General features: G+C 37.7%; 1 protein-coding gene across 1 annotated transcript in view; it reads left to right on the top strand.

The window, feature by feature from the left end:
* TBX20 (T-box transcription factor 20) overlaps positions 1–5,759 on the top strand; it is a 33,850-nt gene extending 28,091 nt beyond the window's left edge. Inside the window, exons 7-8 of the mRNA XM_062497246.1 lie at positions 1,030–1,139; positions 5,419–5,759. Coding sequence (XP_062353230.1) covers positions 1,030–1,139; positions 5,419–5,759 — 451 coding nt within the window. The remainder of the gene's footprint in view (positions 1–1,029; positions 1,140–5,418) is intronic.
* Positions 5,760–15,894: the final 10,135 nt, after the last annotated feature.

The following is a 15,894-nucleotide window of genomic DNA, read 5'->3' as shown; positions in this document are numbered from 1 at the left end:
ATGCCAGTGATAGACCAAGGACAAAATGACCATAATGGACATTCTGTAGGAAAGAAAAACATGTGCCATTGTGATTTATCATGTTGCTTGAAAAATATTTTTCCTTGGAATTTCGGGAACAGGTGCACTCTCAAAGCGAAGGGTATTACCAAGTATGAATGGACAAACGGTAAATTCAGACAAAATCTTAATTGACTAGAAAATTTAAACAACTGTTGCTACTTAGATTTTTTAAACAGGAACAGAAGGCCAAAGCCATTTTGGAAATATGCCTAGGTAATTTTCATATTTGGTATAATGCCACCTACTTATATGGAAATGCGCTTGGAATGCGAAAGGTTGAATCTTCCTTATGAACTACTATGGCTTATCATGCAGATATGCTTTCCTTCTATTTAAAAATGGTTTGGGTGAGTTCAATGCTTTGTGCTACCAGTGAGGCAGGGGCCTCGCAGACACATCTAACTTCCCAGAATAGACATGGCACGAGATCAGTAGTATCTGCGGACTTCCTGCTATGAACTGCCCTCGACTCTGATGCTGAAAGAGCACACTCAGAACTGAATTGTCTCTGGACACACACACACTGTGGTCATCTTTGCCCCCACTTTCAGAAAAGGGGGAGAGCAGCAAATGAGGTGGTCATGTGTGATGCAAAATCTTGTTTGAAAGGAGCTGGACTACAGGTGTCTCTTTGAACCCAGACTCATCACTCAGCACAACTAACTGCAGAGTTTGCATTTTCAAATTTCTGAAGAGTGCTGGTCTGATCTTCACTGTCTGAGACCACATCCAGGAAACACAGTAGAAAGTTCACTCTGCTGAGGAAGCTGGTAAATGGAGATTCACAATATTTTAAAAATGCAGGCCAAATCTGGCATTTCCAATGTCATACTATGATGTAAGTCTTTTGTTAAGTAGCTTTGGACAGCCTGTGTGATCTGGACAGGAAAAGGCACTATATTTACCTTAACAAATTAGGATGCTGTTTAGGATGGTATTGATACACTAGGTTGTTTCCTTTTACAGAGAAAGTGTGGAGAGCCTTATCCAAAAGCATTCTTATGCCCGATCCCCCATTCGGACCTATGGAGGAGAAGATGATCTTGGAGATGACAGCCAAGCAACACAAAGCAGAGGTAGGAAAACATGCTCATGATGTAAACTGTGGTGGCTCAGTTATCCTTGAGAAAAGCAGGACCACAGGCAGTACTGTAGTACTCTAAAGCATTTCTCGGTATGTCTCTATGTCATGAAGTCATATAATGAAGAAGAATACTTGTTACTTTTTGGGTCTTTGGAACATCTGATATGCCATGGCACTGGTATGGGTGCTTCAATTCAGGAGGCAGTTCTAGAGATGGCCATATAATCTTTGCCATCAGAAGAGTATTAGTTCTGCTCTCTCTTCAAGATGTCTGCAAACCAGAAAACTTTAACTACTATGGTGCTGAGAACAAGCTAGCACTCCCCATCTCTTGGCAGGACTTATTAGCTGGGCTCCACAGCACTTGTAAAGTACCATGTAGATGTGCCACTTCCTGCCCCTCCAGCCTTCTGTGAACTGAGGATTTAGTTTCAACCATCTTCAACCAGCCTGTGGTTAACCTGCTTTACCTCCTCAGGAGTAAAATTTGGTAGATCCCTGAAAAATTGATGTTTAATTGTTATCTGTTAGTCTCTTAAAGGTGCTGAAGCAATTAGCCCTAAATGCTTTATCAAACAATTTGTCTGCGTTAGCAGTAGCCAAAGTAGCAGCAAGACAGACTTGTTCTTTGTGGGGATAGTTACTGGAGAAATTCCATCTGTCATAGTTTACCACTGGAAATAGATCTCAAACCCTTCCTGTAGGATTGCTGACTAGCATAAACTTGTGTAGCATTATACTTTGCATGTTGACTTCATGACCTGCCTGATATGCCACAGCCACTTGAGTAAAGCAGTTCTAGCTGTCTTCCAACTGAGCGTGTCCTTGTCTTGTCCTCTAACTTCATATAGTGCTGCTAAGATAAGAGCATTATTTCTGTTCATGAGCTCTTTGGACTTGTGCAGGGCAAACACAATTATTTTTAATCATGAGTTGCTCTTCAGCAAAATGTGATTAGGTGGTCTTGTTTTTACATGTCTATTCTAAGAGTAGGTCCTTAGATTATTGAGTTTCTGAAGCAAGTCTTTACCTGGTATGATGCCATCCTTTCACAAAGTTCTGGAGAATTACCTTGCTTCATGTCAACTTAGATCCTAGGCCAGCTATTGTTGAAGACAGTATTAAATTTTCCATTGCTGGAACTGCTCAGAGCAAAGCACCTTCTCTTCAAGAATAAAATTTCTCCCTAGTATGATGTCCTCCATTGGGAGTGACAAAATGAACCAGGTGAACCTCAGTATGAGAGCTGGCCATTAAATCTCTTCAGAAGAAAGTCCTTAGGAAGGTGTCGTGGGGGATATACTACTGTATTACAATTGATTTTATGTGTAATAAAAGGGTGCAGTTCTGCATTTGCTCACAATATGGCAAATGAGTAAGTGAGGAAAATTGTGAATCATGGCAAAGAACTTTTTACTAATCTGGGAGCCGTATGCTACATGGGATGTGAGTGCTCTGGGCAGCCAGAGACGAGCACAGAAGGTAAATCATACTGTTCTTACACGTGAGTAACTGGTACTGCCTTTGCTCTCTCTTTAGGTCTAGTGTCCTTAAATGAGGAAAAGTCTTCCAAGGTACAAGGAGAGAAACGATGTTCTTATTGAAATTCCATAGACACTTTAATTTCTGCTGATGAATTTTAAAAATTACCTTGCATGCAAAACTGATGGATGTTCCCCCATGAAAATAAGAGTTGAGAGCCAAATACATATGCATTGCTGGGTAGTGCATGTCATAAGCTCTTTGAAACCTTGATTGCCTCAGAACTACTAATTCCCTTGGTGGTGGCAAAAGTGGTATGTGAGACTTTTGGAAGCACTAAACTGCAATTAGAGACCACAACAGCCAGAGCAGGAAAGGATGCTTAAGGAAGTTCCTCGTGAAAATATTGAATAGTTAGTGTTGGAAGGGACCTTTAAAGGTCACGTAGTACATACCCCCTTCAATGAGAAAGGACATCTTCAACTAGGTCAGGATGCTTAGAGCCGCATCCAACTTGAGCTTGCATATTTCCTCAGATGGGACATCCAGCTCCTCTCTGGGCAACCTGTGCCTGTGTTTCACCACCCTCATGGTAAAAAATTTCTTTTTTACATCTAGTCTAAATCTATCCACTTTTAGTTTCAAGCCCATACTTCTCTAGTGACAGATCATGCTAAAAAAATTTGTTCCCACCTTTCTCATAGGTCTGCTTTAAGCACTGACAAGCTGCAATTAGGTGTCCCAAAAGTCTGCTCTTCTTAAGACTCCACAAGCCCAATTCTCTAAGCCTTTCCTCATAGGAGAAGTGTTCAAACTCCACAATCATTTCACAGTCATTTATGAGAGAGAAACAAAGAAATAAATAGCAGTGATAGACTTGGTAATTACTTCAGCACTTTACCAGAGCATTCTCTGCTCAGCCAGTTTCAGCCATTGAAAGATGGAAGCAGCTAAACTACAGTACCAGATGTCTAATTCCAAAGGAATTAACAAATAGGAAATACATAAATTCAGTGGAAACTCTTTAATGCATAATTTCTCTGTGTCTACATCCACACACAGCATTCATAGTAGCTACCTGGAAAAGAGCCAAATGCAAACCTCCAGGCAAATCCAGATTTGCACCCTGCTTTACCTGTAGTGCAGTAATGCTCAGATACCGTATCTCTGATTTGTCAAGGGTTTTGCTGTGGTCTGTGAGTAATGTGTCATCCTTAGAGTTTGGCTCTGGATCCTAATTTACTAGCAGTTAGGATTTGGTTCAGTGGTAGGACCAAGATTTGGTTCAAGTTTATTTCCACTGCTAAAGTGGCACAATTTCTTTTTCCTGTTACAAGACTGTTTTACTTGTTTAATTAAGCAGAGGAAAAATAATTCATGATTTGAGAATATATCCCATAAGAGATTTATGATTAAAAAAATCTGCAACAATATGCACATTTTATTTCTGTTGGGTTTTGCTTATAGATTTGGTTTGAGTACGTGACTATGATTGGTTACTTTACTTTATTTCAGTAAGTTTTCCTTGATGGATAGAAGTCTTCATATGTTTTCATTCTACAGTTTGGATGAACCTCCCTTCTTGAATCAGATTTATGAAATTAGTACCTGTTACAAAATTTGTTGTCTCAGAATGTTTTGCAATACTGAATTGAAAATGTATTTTGTCAAATACTTTTGCCAACAAATTTATTTTCTAAAGTAAGAAAGTTGGTAAAATAAGAACATACATAAGAGACAAGAGTTAATTATTGTTTAAAGAGGAATACAAGGAGTTAATTTATAGCATTTTGTTGTATTCCCCGTTTCTAGAAATCTGTCATGTCATGATGACCAGATGCATATCGGAAGTACAGATGAAGGGCAACGCAGTCATCAGACTATTTGAAAATGACCATGTGTAATTATCCAAGCAAATTATTGTTTCCCTAAAATTTTACTATCAACATGAAATAAGTAATTAGTTCTAATTTTAAGAAACCATTTTTCATTTTTTAAATGATTCCTCAATCTTCAGGAAGAAAACATTTTAGAATTGGAAGATTATTGGAAATAGTTTCTGAAACTTTTCAGATTAAGCAAACCCAAAACAAAATGACAAACAGAACACTTCCATTTGATCAAAAGTAGATAATTACCTTCAGAGTAAGTTCTGCACATCTGACTATGAATTAGCACTGGTATTGTTTATTAGAGTACTTCACACAGTTAGAAACACAAATACTTTGACATTTATGTTTTTATGATTTTTTGTTCTATATTATGGAAAGAATCAGCTTGACTGGAAAGATGTTGTATTGACAAGTTTCACTGAGATTAAAAAAGTAAAACTTATAGTGCAAATTACATTTTTCTGCATTTTTGTCACACTGAAATTTTAGAATAAAACTGATACAACAGTTCTACTAAGGATCTGATGTAAAAATCTACAAGTATGTCTTCAAAACAGGGATGTAATATAGTGAGCTTTCATGTCAGAGTAGATATTTCAGTTTTTAGTGGCAGCATTACAAGATGCTTCATATCTAAAATGTTCAGTGTGCAAAGCTGATTTCACTGCTGAAACCACAGCAACCAGCTTCTGAAAATGGAAATTTGTCTAAGATGTAGCAATAAAGGACAGCAGCAAATAATATTTTAAAGACAGAAGTATTTGGAAAGTATTTCCAATTACAATAGGTCATTGAAACTGGGCTTGCTGTAAAAGACTAATTTTCGCCATTTTTGCTATTTTACCAGCTTTGTGTGTCACAGTGCTAATGTTACGTATTCTTTCTCTTTGCTTGCAGGGTCAGCTTTTACAACATCTGATAACCTGTCCCTCAGTTCCTGGGTTTCCTCTTCAACCAGTTTCCCAGGATTTCAGCATCCACAGTCTTTGAGTGCCCTGGGTACCAGCACTGCATCCATAGCTACACCCATTCCTCATCCAATCCAAGGATCTCTGCCTCCATACAGCCGCCTGGGAATGCCTCTTACATCCTCTGCTATAGCCAGCTCCATGCAAGGTAGTGGCCCCACTTTCCCATCCTTCCACATGCCAAGATACCACCATTATTTCCAGCAGGGTCCTTATGCAGCTATCCAAGGACTGCGTCACTCTTCTGCAGTGATGACACCATTTGTATGAGAAACAGAAGACAAGAGGAACACAAGATTTTAATTGTGCAAGTTTGCTATTAAAAATACAAGGGACCTTCCTGAAAGGCCTGTGGCAGGAGTGCTGAAGTGATAACAAACCAGCTAAGAAAATGCATTGTGGATATAGATTCCTCTTCTGAGGGATCACAAGAAGAGAGCATGTGGCTTGGAACTGCTCACAGATCTATGTGTAATACAGCCAGAATGGATCCTGAAGTCCCTAGGATCTTTGGTCTCGTGCAGCTTGTTCCAAAGGTGCATTACACCTAGTGGAAAGAAATTATCTTTAAACAGCAGTGTAAAAACTAATTATATATAGATCTTTTGTCATATACTAGATGAATTCTAAAAAAGGCAATACTTACTCATCTTCATCTCTTCTTGTGACTGATGAGCATCTAAACAGAAAAATGTATTGTATAGAAAATTGTATACCTTTGAGCATGTTTTAGGCTATCTCAGTATACATTTCCTGAAAGCAGGACAAAGTGGAGAAGACCACAATCCTTTTTAAGACTGGCATACAACCACCAAAACCATTATTTTTTAGTTGCTACTATAATCACAAAGAGAACATTACTAACAAGTCTTTCTTTTCCTTCCTTCCTTCTTTCCTTCCTTCCTTCCTTCCTTCCTTCCTTCCTTCCTTCCTTCCTTCCTTCCTTCCTTCCTTCCTTCCTTCCTTCCTTCCTTCCTTCCTTCCTTCCTTCCTTCCTTCCTTCCTTCCTTCCTTCCTTCCTTCCTTCCTTCCTCTTTCTCTCTCTCTTTCTCTCTTTCTCTCTTTCTCTCTTTCTCTCTTTCTCTCTTTCTCTCTTTCTCTCTTTCTTTCTTTCTTTCTTTCTTTCTTTCTTTCTTTCTTTCTTTCTTTCTCTCTTTCTCTCTTTCTCTCTTTCTCTCTTTCTCTCTTTCTTTCTCTCTTTCATCTTCACTTAACGGTTCCAAAAAAAAGAACTGTGTTACAGGACTGTAATAGTAATAATGTATTCTGTCCTTCGGTGTAAAACAAAGTTTGTCCTCTATCTGAGGAGGAGCAATTTAACTGTTGGTTAAGGCATAAGGAAAAGAAATTTTGTTTTGGAAAAATCTGTTACTTAAACTTAGAAACCCAAGATTCCAAATTTTAAAGCAATGCTTTGCTACTGTGCATGCCACTGAAGACCTGTTTCCAGCTGTGCCAAATTAACCCAATTTTCAGGTTAGGGCAGTCTATAGAATCTCTGGATCAAACTATAATTAATGGACTGGTATGAGTGGCATTGGAGTATCTTTCCACTTATTCTGATTTTGTTGGGTTTAGTCATGGCTGTTATTATACAAGTTCCTTGGCCAGGAAAATGAGGGTTGTACTACTATTTTTTTCATGTCCCACTAGAATGGTGGAATTTCCTTAGGAAAATATCAGTACAGAACTTCACACTAAATTTTTTTAAAATTCCTATCTGACTTTTTTTCAGTTAGTATTTGGGGGCTCTCATTCAAAGTACTGTCCTCTTTTTCTAGTATGTTGTGTCTGATGCAATGGAGGAGCTATAGAGGCCTAAGAAAATAATGATCTTGTCTGCAGAGAGCTAGCATGAATTCTTTGCACTAGTGGAAACAGTACCAATGTGATGTTGGTTTTCTGTGTGGCAAGAGCTGGGATTCCACTGTAAGTAATAAGTAGACACAGAGTTTCTCTGTCGAGTTGCATCCAAGCTATAGGTGATAACACATCTACTGACAAAAAATAACTAGCATATATAATATCATATATTACAGATCTCTGTATAGCTGGAACACAAACCAGACTTCTTTCCCACTACTGTCCTCTACTTTTGACCATTCTGTGTCAGGGTCATATGGTAAAAAGCAGAGTGCAGTATACTGCATCTCTGCAAAGTGAAAGGCAAGGCACATGCATCCCACAAAAAAAAAGATCATCATATGTATTTTCTAGTAGCTGAATTCAAAATCTTCTCAAGCTGGCCATTTCAATCACCTTTTCAACCAAGTTATCTGCAATATCACCCTAATTTCCCATTAATCACTGTTGGACCTGCTGATGAAAAATGACTGGGGCCAACTTGCAACTTCTGTGCTCTGTATGTAAATAAAAGTGAAACTTTATTTACAATTCAGACCTGCTACAGGAAGTTCCATAAGTTAATATAACAGGCCCTGCAGTAAAATATGCTGCAGTATTTAAATGGCTCAGAATCAGACACTGAATTTGTCTTAGTGTACCCTATTATTAGATTTCGCTGTAGGCTATCAGATTCACAGGAAAACTGCATGTTGCAAGGTTGTGCCTACTTACAACTGGTTTTGATATAAACCCCCCAATTTTCAGGAAATTAGGTGATACTGACCCTACAAGAATGTAATTCTTCAAGTACATATGACTCTACAGAAACAATAATTACAAAGGAGGTTTGGAAGAAAGTTTTCAGTTGTTTGACTTCTGTTAGAGTTGCATGAAGATCCTAGGATGATATACACTAAAGCCTGTGGGGAAATTCTGTTTATTTTATCTTGTTCCTTCTGCAGCTTCATTAACTTAACTGGAGTTGCAGGGGATATGGTTAGGCTCAGAATTCAAACCAGTAGTTTTACTGCTGATACTTGCATCAGGAAAAGGTCAAAGTAGGCAACTTTTACGTGACTCCAGAAACGAGTTTGAAACAGGTGGGCTGATTTAGGCATGGTCAACATGAGACATAAAGACTGCTCATACGTGACCTTCCTTCATGAAACAAATTCAGATAAATAAACTGTATAATCTTTTCAGTCCTGTCCCTGTCCCTGCTCTGAGAACACCAATATCTGGCATGCAGAAATGCCCCTGATACTGTTTCAGAGAAAATTCTCCAGACCCTTTCTGGAGAATGAAACTGGATTTTGACAACTTCATTTACAAAAAAATATTAAATGAAAGAAAAGTGCTTTCCACTACAAATGAAGTGTGATTCATATCTGAAATAACATAGCAGTAGGCTGTCTCAATATAAAAACCAACTCCTCATCGAAATTCTCTCTGATGAATTTTGTGTTACAGATGATGCAGATTTATCTGTCAAAATCCACAGCTTGATTTTTCCAGTCAGACCAACTCTCTCTCAGTGGGCTCATCCCTCCTTGTACTGCTCTCTGATTGCTTAATTCCTTTGCAGCAGAAATCCATTGGGTTCCCCACTAATGCAGAATCACAGGCAGGTGCCAAGCAAGGGGATGAAGGCAGCTTGTGCCAGATTTCCACAAGAATGAGATGAATAGGTATGTCCATTCCTCACTTCCACTTCTTTGCCCTCACAGTCCTACCTACGAAACCTGTTGCACAGATTTGAGGCTAATGGGATTAAGTTCACAGAAGCCACACATGTCCAGTGAAGAGGTCTTGCCACCTCACAATGTTTCTGCTCCATATCCCTCTCACCTTCCTGTGGACCCTGGGAAGCATGGGAATGATTCCAGGAATAAAAGTCCTGCCCAACTGAAGTCAAATGAAAATTTATTGACTGTAATGGGGGCAGGATTTCATTCCCTATTGCTATCTAAAAATAAAGTCTGACAGTAAAAGCAGTGGCTTAAATGACAGCAACAATATAGGAAAAGTACAGAAAAGATTAAAACCAAAGTACAAATCAGCTTGAGCACTGAACTCACAACTGGAAGAAAATTAATGCAAATTTGTAATTAATTGGTTAAAGAGTTAAATCACTTTTGCTAAAAAAAAAAAAAAATTATCTCCACTGCTTTTACAATAACCCAGTAATTTATTTAACGACTTGGTGTACTGCTGTCAAAATTGTATCACTTCCAGGACAGAACATCTGTTGTTGGTAGATGCTAGGAATGCCAAATATAACCTAGAATTTATTTTCCAAACACAATTCACATTTTATATCCCATGAGAAATGCTCTTCACCTTTTTGAGCTTTTGTTCTTGGCTCAGAAAAATGGAACTGGTTCATGTTGTTTGACTTCTTGGTTTTTTTTGGGGGGGGGGAGGAAATGTTGTGTTTTTTTAAGAAAAGTGGAGCAAACATGCCTGAATATGCTTTTCAAAGAGAGTGATAAGATTTTCCTTTCAAGTGTTGCAAATATTTTTGTGTTTTTCCTGAATTTCTATTTTATCCATAGATCATAAACAACCTCCAGTCTCTAATCCAACAAAAACATCCCATATATTAACAGAACTGATTTGGATGTATTTATCTGAATTATTTTTTCTTTTACTTTTGTAGCCCTGAGAATGTAAACACAAATGCACCCATTTTTAATTTATCTCTTTGGTTTGGAGCATTGATTTATATGGCCTGAGACACTGTCAAAGATAGTAAATCAATGTTGCTGGGTTTCAGTCCTACTCTTCTGGGTGTTAACTGAAAAACAAGCATAGACCAAGTAGATAGAGTTTATAATGGAAATGCTTCTTCATGAGTCCAAAGAGGGTAAGTTGTATGGTAGCTAACAGGCTTGCTACCACAACCTTCAGAAAGCAATTGCAGAATTTCTCACAGTTTTATCCATGAAGGCCAGGACACTGCATCAACCTGTACACATGTAAGAACATGTTGCCATTTACAACACCCAGCAAACACTAACTGACACATGAAAAGGAACCTTATTTAATTGAAAAGTATTTGGGCTGGCAACCTGATTATGTAGTGTATCCTCTTTATATGTGTGTACTATGCAGGAATGGAAATATCAATGGAAATTTTTGCAAAAACTTGTGATAATTTCCGAAAGTGTAAGTAAATACAAATTGTGGTAATCTACTCCTAGATAAGGCTAAAAGCAACGGTGAGATCAGTGTAACACTTATGGCTTCTTGTTTAGAGGAAGTTGTGCCTACAGTGCATATACTCATCATCTGCAGGGGGATGACACTTACTGCAAGATTAATTTTGGTTTTAGTGAGATTGTACTCTCACTATTCTTTACAGAGCATTTGCTCCTGCAGGAGAAGTGGTTTCTTTACCAACCACCTACTTGCTGGCCAGAGGATTTATGTATTATTCTGTAATTAAATGCCATTGCATATAATCTATAGATTATCAAATGACAACTTCTTTATCTTTTTAAAAAAAACTAAGCAGTGAATTAAATAAGCTCTGAAGTAACTTTTCATGATAGTTTAAGGACAAAAAATACAGTTTGCTATATTTTACCTTTAGCACATTTAAACATTTTTTTAATTGTACCTTCAGAAACACAAGGAAAGATTTTGTTTAAAAATAAGAATGGGAAAAAACCTGGATGTAGCCTCTTTAACAGAATGTACCACAGTTCTTCTGTTTGCTGTGTTGACTTTGTTGTTTATAATGCATTGTGTGAGCACATTCACCATGTACTGAAGTGTGTGTTTGTGTGTATGGGTTGGGGGTAGAGGGAAATCTTGTTATGGGAAAAAAAGTTGTGAACATAAACTATGAAGCAACATCTAATGAAAAGTTTCTTTTTAAGTGCAATATATTTATTTCTGCTAGAAATATAGTATCAACATTATGTAATATTTGAAGCACTAATGTTATTTGTAAACAGCTTAAAATTATATATATATCACAAAAACTGTACAGAAGTGCAAATGTGTGGATATTCAGTTTCTTTCATTAAAATATTGGGTGTTTTGATATATAATTCTTATTTAGCCAAATCTTTCTGCTTCTGTTTTTTTTCCTCTAACCAAGTTGCTGAGGGCAGTGGAACCAGTAGCATGTTTCTGAGAGTACACAAACTTTGTTAGGGCTGCTTATCTACAGAAGGTGGTCAAAGTCTTGGATTCATACAAAGTGATAGCTGTAGTGTAGTTAAATACAACTGTAGTTTGCAAGGAGTTACACAAATTATTATTATTTTTTTTCAAAATGCTTTGCAGTCATATTCATAAAAATTCCTGGGTTTGCCAGCAAGCAGAACCCAAATAAATGGCTGAAATATTGGGTTCTCAGGGTCCCCAAGACAGTAAATGCAGACCTAGGAAATAGAGAGAGTGGAATGAGGTCTGTTAAGTCAGGAGAAGTGAAGAATGTAAAAAGTAAGGAGTAAATTCCTATCCATAAATGCTGCAGGCTTTTTATTTAAAAGGATTTTATTTCAATTATAATAGCATATATTAAAGCAAGAGAGAGTTAACTGAGACTCTGTGGGAAGATAGGTTGAAAAGATAGTGCAGAAGGCAATCTTTCCCGATGATTTACAGCTGTACTGATTACCAAGGAGTAGAAACAGCCTTGCCTGCCCAATGAGGTTGGGTGTTACAAAAGAGGGGGATAGATGACTAAAAATTACAGCTGCAGATGGAGCTTGATACCCAGAGTCTGCTGCAATTCACGGCGGAGTTTGTTTGCTGTGCTGTGAGGTGGTAAGGGACAGATAAGAAGATGTTATGTGAGGGACAGACAGGGTTAGGTGGCCTGGTAAGGGACAGGTTGGGGCTTAGCCGGTCATGCAGAGGAGAGAAGGAGTCAGAGCTGTGTGGAGCTGCCTGTGAGGAAAAGAGTTAGTACTGTGTGAAGCAGCTAATGAGGAAAGGACTCAGTACTGTGTGGAGTTGCCTGAAAGAAGACATGAAAAGTTTTTAATAAAAGACTGGTGATAATGCCAGTCACGTTTATCTTGATATAATTGTAATGAGACCCTATCTAAGGTATTCAAAGAGGAAAGATAGTGATGCACAGTACAGGATTACTTAGAGAGTATAGAGAGCAATATCAATCATACAAGGTCCTGTACAACAGGTTGAACATACAAGGTCTTGTAGAACATGCACCACTCAGGAATGATGTAATTAAAGCGAATTTTTCCTTAGGACAATCATTTAATCTCTTGAGGTGCTTCCAAGCTTCCTACAAGAGCTATCCCTTAAAGCAGCTTCTGACAAAATTCTCATGTTGCACCTGTAATTTATCTTGTCCCCAAATTGAGATCAGTTGCTGGGTCTTTTGGAAGTAGGTCACAAGATCCCTGGTTTGCAAAGAAGCTCATGGGATGGAAGAGCTGTGAGGTTCCAAGGAACAGTAGCAGCAGCATTGTCTTGGTTTGTGAATGTAAGCAAGGAGGCAACAGCCTGAGGTAATTCAAACCTACCTTTAACTATGCTAAATTGCAATCATGCATTAATGTATCTCATTAATATTTGGAATGTATGAAAATTAGGATAGATCACTGAGTTGGTAATTTTGTATGATGCCTTTTGTCTCTACTATATTTTTATGGCAGCTTGGTAGCAAAACACCTGCATTCTCTCATGGATATTCAATGCTATGAAAGTCTTTTGCTTAACCTCAGGCTAAGGGGGCTTTCTAGATTACAAGTAAAACCAAACACGAGTATTGGCACTTTCTTGAATCAGAACTATTGGCTGTACACTGGTTCAAGATATAGTTATGCCAATGGTTCCATTGAAATCAGCAGTCTTGCTTGTGTAAAGTTAAATCAGTGCTTAAGTGTTGCAGTGGCTCTACAACAGCAAGACTCCTTATGCTTTGCAGACTCAAGACTTTTGGGAACAATTTGTCTTGTGCAACAAACACCTCTATAATTGGAGCCTTTCTCTGCTATTTTCCAAAGAGAACCTGGGAAATTCAACAAAATGAAGATTCTGAAGTGTCTTCTGGTAGGGTTACTTTGAAGAGGTTGATGAGTAGTCATGATGACTTCAGCTGCTTTGTGTATCACATTTAGAAAACAGATTTATATCCAAATTATCTGTCTGGGAGGTAAACAGTGCAGAAAACAAATTATTTGGAGAATGCTATTTTCTAAACTTCCTGTGCAGGAGAACAATGAATGTACAATTTAATGGTATACTTGAAATACAGAGCAGTAAACAATATTTTGAATCCAGAACATTTCAAATACACATCAAATATTTAGATTATACACCACCAGTTCATTATATAAAAACTAACAATAATCACTAATAATAACTCTAAAAATTAAACTGCCAGTGGTCCAGGGTTCAAGATCTTTATTGAAGGTTAGTCAATGATAATCAGGGTTGGTCAGTGAGGCTTTAGGGACCTTTGCAGGCAGTACAGAAGCTTTTTACCTGAGCCTCAGTCTTAACGCATCTTAAATAATGTGAAAGGAATTATATGGAATTGGTGAAGTTCAAGATGTCTTTGCTTCTAGTCTGCCTTGTCTTTCAGTCAGCTTCTAGGGACAATACATAATTTTAAGTATAAATACTAAATCATTTAGGTATTTGGTGTCATTAAAAACCACCCTCTCTTTGAGTTCTCACAGAGATGGAGTAAATTGTGATGCTTAAACTAGTAGTCTGTGCTTAGTAGCAGTCACTGAAATTGGATTGGATTAAATCAGGGTTTTTTCAATAGAAAATCCCACATGATTTGCTGAAACAAGTACTCTGTGGTCTTAGCTGGTCTTCATTCTGGTGTAAAAGTTGAGTGTGGGAGAGAGCAGTTTCTGTTTATCTTAAAGACATGGTTGATACACCATCACAAATCAATTATTCCTGTACTCTCTCATGATTGATCCTAAGGCAGCCAAAGGAGGAATTACTTTTTATCTTGATGCAAGTTGTAGGCTATAAGATTTGCATTGATAATATCTGAACACGTACTGAGGGTTTTGGAGTGGCAGGCTTCAATTACCTTCCCTCTGAATGTCATCGCTTTCAGACTTGAGACACCAGTCATATTACTCATCTCCAATGTTATTACAAATAAGTTAGTAATACTCAGGATTTATCAGCCTGACTTTATTTAATCTCTCCATTTTCAGTTAACATAGTCACCTCAAACAGTGCATTTCCAGAGGATGATTAGATTGTTTGACAGTTAAAAACTTTGGCCTTCCTTGCTCCCTCATTTTCCAATGCACTAGGAATCTTTTACATTTTTGACTGAACATATAAAAGCCTAACACTTGTGCCCCCATAATTTCTTTTACAAGGCTTAAATGCTTCTGAGTTATTTTTAAATGAATTAGTATATGTTGAAGAGCCTATCTAGCACTTAAGACAACTTGGCATGATTTCCAGTAGCTCTGGACAGACAACTACTTGTGTTTTCAGTCACAGAAAATGTTTTCCTTCCTATATACCTGATGAGGGAAATATAACAAGGAATATTATAGGCTGAGATTTCAAAGCCATTACAAAGGTAGATGCACAGCTCACAGCAATTTGAGCAAGATGTGTGCTTCTAAGTACTGTTCAGAAAGTGTTTGCTATAGTATTTGTTATCTTAAAAGGGTTATGTATGTTTTTTTTTTTTTCCAGAGACCAGCCTAAACATTTTAACTTTGTTCCTGAATATTTTAAAGCCTCTTTGACTCCATACCATAATATCGTGCCTTTGTTCTTCTGTTCTTTCAACTTTGGCCAAACTGTTAGAGAACATATGGATTCTTCCTTTCCATTTGTTAACTCAATAAGAGAAGTCATGTGAGCTGAAGAGGTTTATTTAATTTTTTCTTTCTTTATGAAATTTTGCATTTTTTTTGTGTTGTTGTTGTTTTGTTTTTTATTAATTTTGGGGTTTTTTTTGTTTTGTTGTTTTTTAGTGGTTTTGTTTGGGTCCTGCTCTTCAGAGCTTACTTCTTTTTTGCTTTGCTTATAGAAGAATAGTCTATATTATACTTGTCTCAAAGGCAGAGTTACCATCATGACAATATAGGCAAAGCTGAATTTTGCTGCCCAAAATTTGAGGGATGGGCTCGAGCTGTCTTGACATAAAAGAAATGGGAATGTAAAATGACATGGCGAAGCATTAGATCAGTATGGTTTTACCATTGCCAGGAACTCCTGCTCTGTTTCTGAGCAGCTGCTGCCATTCTGAATGCAAAGCTTCCCCAACAGCAAAAGCAAAATATTTTCCTCTTCAGGGTTTTGGTATAGGCAGCAAAGCAGGTATCAGGTTTGGGACTGGTTTGCTCCCACCTTGCCCATAAACATATAAACATGCAGAGTATTTGATGCTGAGGAAGTGCTTCATTAGGTTGTTCCTAGAGCCACTCAAGGCTGTGGATTCCCCAAGGGATCTAAAAGCCTAGAACCTAAGATTTGCAATGTAGAAGTCTCTCTCACACACGCAAAAACTTAGGATATTTTTAACACTTGCATTATTCTGGAAATGTGACTCTGCAGTGCAGCTGCAATGAGATGGACATGT

Source organism: Cinclus cinclus, chromosome 1 (assembly GCF_963662255.1).
Source record: "Cinclus cinclus chromosome 1, bCinCin1.1, whole genome shotgun sequence".
In the NCBI taxonomy this organism is placed as follows: Eukaryota; Metazoa; Chordata; class Aves; order Passeriformes; family Cinclidae; genus Cinclus; species Cinclus cinclus.
Note: the sequence above shows the minus strand (reverse complement) of the source record. Positions and strands in the feature narration are given on the sequence as shown.